General features: G+C 37.0%; 1 protein-coding gene across 1 annotated transcript; it reads right to left on the bottom strand.

Annotated features, from left to right (window-relative positions):
* LOC103965328 (zinc finger protein GAI-ASSOCIATED FACTOR 1) lies at positions 1 to 3,572 on the bottom strand. The gene is made up of 3 exons (XM_009378370.3): positions 3,031 to 3,572; positions 1,667 to 2,063; positions 1 to 1,101 (listed from the first exon to the last, which is right to left on the bottom strand). The coding sequence occupies exons 1-3, from the start codon at positions 3,260 to 3,262 to the stop codon at positions 156 to 158; spliced, it is 1,575 nt and encodes a 524-aa protein (XP_009376645.2). The 5' UTR covers positions 3,263 to 3,572; the 3' UTR covers positions 1 to 155.

Genomic DNA, 3,572 nt, shown 5'->3' on the forward strand with positions numbered 1-3,572 from the left:
TTAAAGAAGATCGACCGAAACAGTTCATTTCTGTTTGCTGAAACTAAAAATTGTCACCGGAGATTATAACATGTGAAAACCTAGCTAATGCAGATAGTAAAACTAAAAAACTACACTTAATTAATCAAGCTTCTCATTCATCCATGACCAACTGATCATGATCGTCCAAATCTTTGCATTCTTAGGTGATCATCATGATCATCAATTCCTCCGAACCCCAACTGATCTTGCTGGCCATGTTGTTGTTTCTGCAGATCATGAAAGTTTTCTGCTCTATTATTATTACCCGATCCTCCAAGCCCTAAAAAGTCAACGGTCAACGTATCACCGTTACTCACATTACTAGCACCCCCGAACCCTATTTTATTTGAAGTCCCATTATTTTCATGCTCCATGTTCTTCAACAAACCATCGTTCTGAGTATGATCGAATAACATCCCGCTAAACATCCCCAGTTGCGCATAATTAGCGCCAAAAAACTGCGGCGAGGTCTCTAATTGCAGAATGTTATTAGGATCTCTCTGCTGCATGAAGGGGTTCATGTTGTACCCACCAGTAGCTGTACCATAGGTTGAGGGTGCCATGCTTGTTATGGTTGTACCACTAGGGTTAGGGTTAGGACCACCACTCATAGTTGCACCCATTTGAGCCGCTTTCTGTAGCAGTTGCGTGGCGGATAAATGGCCTGATGAGTTGGGGATGAGTGATTGACCGTGCCCGCTGTGGTTTAATCCGAACAGTAGTGACGATGGTGATGTTGATGATGAAGTGTTGTTGTTTAGGGTTCTCGGTAACATGTTTACGGGTTTTGTGGGCATTGGGAAGGGTAGTTGGGGTTCTAGGGTTAAAGGGGCATTTTTGGCATCAAAATTATGATGAAATTGATCAGATGTAGTGGTATCTGATCTTGCTGACGATGGGTTGTCGGTAATTTTGTTGTTCATGGGCGGTGATGCCGGGATGACGAGCTCACTGTTGGAAAGTTGGCCTTGGTTTGGTGCTCCCATAATATTGTTGGACATTGGTACTACTCCTTGGTTTCTGTTGTTCTCTTCAGCTATGGCATCACAAAAAGCTCTGTGGGTGATGAAGCTATCTCTTCTGCACAATGGATAGCCAATAGTTATCGTAAGCTAAACTATATAAAGTTTATGAGACTCGAATTTAGACGTATTTAACAAAGTAGAAACTGAGTACCATCACAGTAATTATTATTATAAGCCAAAGAATCCCACCGGTTAAGGGAAAAAAAAAAAAAAAACTGAATATATAAGTCTCTTGATTAGTGGCCGGCGTGTATAGACAGACAAAATTAAATAAGATTAATGTATTAAGTACCATATACATTTATTCTATTGCATAGAAGGTTTAATAACAAATGATTGTTGAATAAGAATGATTAGGACTTTCAATAATAAATTTTGGAAAGATTAGTTTCAGTCAAGTTGTCAATATTAAATATATATGTATATACATACATACATACATACATACATATATATATATATATATATTATTAATTTTATATGTTCATGCATGCACAAGCAGCACAACATATCTATACAAAACATTTGTCAGAGTAGTTGTTCAAATTGTATAATTATATAGACAGTAGTATAATTTTTTTATAATAAACTCATATTTTCTAGAATATTAATTTAATTACCTGGAGAAGATGGTTCCACAGTCACACCTGTATTCTCTAGTACCACAGGTCTTTTGATGAGCTTTCCAGTCCGATTGCACCGCGTACTTCTTGGAGCACTTGTCACATTTCCAGGTTTTCTCACCGTGCTTCCGGAAAAAGTGCTTTTTGATGCCCGTAAGATCCCCGAGCGCCCGCAATGGATCGTGGTGGACGCAGGAGGATTCGGGGCAGATATAGACTCGCTTAATGATCTCAGTGCTCGTTCTTTGCTTAAGCTTCCATGGCAAGTTGTGACCTCTTCTGTGGAGTTGGAGGTTTTGGTCCCTTTGGAACCCCTTCTTACAAATTTCACACACAAACCGGTTTGTGGCCATCAGGGTCTTTGGTGACAAGGCTATCACTTCAGCAGTTGGGTCTGCATTTACATGGATTTTTCAACAACTAGTACATATGTTTCAATATTAATTAAATTAGCATTTGGAAGTTTAAATGCATTAAGAAATTTGGAACATTTTATTGTGGATAGTCATTAGGGGAAACGTAATGACTATCCACAATTTGGCGACCTGTAAACACTCGATTACAAGACAGATTCTTATCTCGTGTGAGAGAAAGGAAATAAGATGTTTCATGAACAATTGGAATGTATATATGAAGATCTTTTACTTGAAATAGTTGAACACACAAAATAAGGAAACAAAGGAGGGAGACCATAGTCAAGGCAAGCCAATAGTGTATACTTTACTCCAATAATTGTAAAACATCAAGCCAATAATTGAACCCCTTTTAAACTACTTAGAGATATCAATAATACATATGGTTCATGCTTTCTGACCCCAGCAATATTTTTTTTGTCTGGAAAACAAATAATCCACGGCTCTCCTTCAAGAACTGAATCAAATCTGTTTGAAGCTAGCTATCTAAGAACTAAACATTTGAAAAAATTAAATATATGCAAGCATGCATATTTTGACCAAGAGGATACATAGAAAGAAGTTAATTACTCGTAGATTAATTCAAAGTAATAATTAGAAGATAAGAAATACATGTATTGACGAAGAAACTAAAATGAAAGTTTTTAAATATCAATCAAGCTCAATTAAGCATATATATGTGCACAAAATTTCAATCAAATCTCTCCAACATCAATTTTTATTTATTTTTAAATGTCTTTCAAAGATAAAATGACTTCAAAATAATGACCATCTCTTTTTGAGGGAAAAATCTTGATAAAGAAAGATTAATCACAACCGAAAGAGAAAAAACTTGATTTGAGTTTATTAGACGAGCCAGACTACAATCAGGTCCGGTCTGCGGCTGACAAGCAGACTCAATTGGTGAACTTCAACAGAAAAGTAAGAACTTTTGAACTACTGATCTACCTGGAGTTCCTGGTAGGTTTCTTTTCTTCTTAGCTGGTGGAGCTTGCTTTTGTACTTGAGTAGTGGAAATACCATTGCTATTGATATTAGGTGTTGTTGGAAGGAAGGAGTTGGAGCCATGAAAGTTTGCATGGTGATTTAATAGCTCTTGTTGTTGCTGTTGAACTTCTTCTCCACCTGTATTTCCTGAAGAGAAACTCCCAGTAGCAGCACTACCTGTGATAATTGACATTGAAGGAAGATAAAGATAAAAGGAAGACAGATTTTTTTTTTTCTCACTCGTTTGTCTTACTTCCAGACTCTCCTTATTTGTTTCTTTCCCCACTTATCTTGTTCTTGGTGCTCTCTCACTCTCTCTCTCTAAAGCAAGGCTATATCTACTACTTCAAAAATTGATTAAATTAATGAGAAATTGAACAGAAAATAAGGGATCTGTTGTAAGTCTATCGGTAGACAAAACCCAGAAAATTCTCCTCCAATTGTGGTGAAGAGAGAGTTTTTGTTGGCATAATATGAACACAAGAACCAGGTCTTCCTTGGCC

This window comes from the organism of the source record quoted next, unplaced genomic scaffold (assembly GCF_019419815.1).
Source record: "Pyrus x bretschneideri cultivar Hongxiangsu unplaced genomic scaffold, Pyrus_bretschneideri_v1 Contig11, whole genome shotgun sequence".
NCBI lineage: Eukaryota > Viridiplantae > Streptophyta > Magnoliopsida > Rosales > Rosaceae > Pyrus > Pyrus x bretschneideri.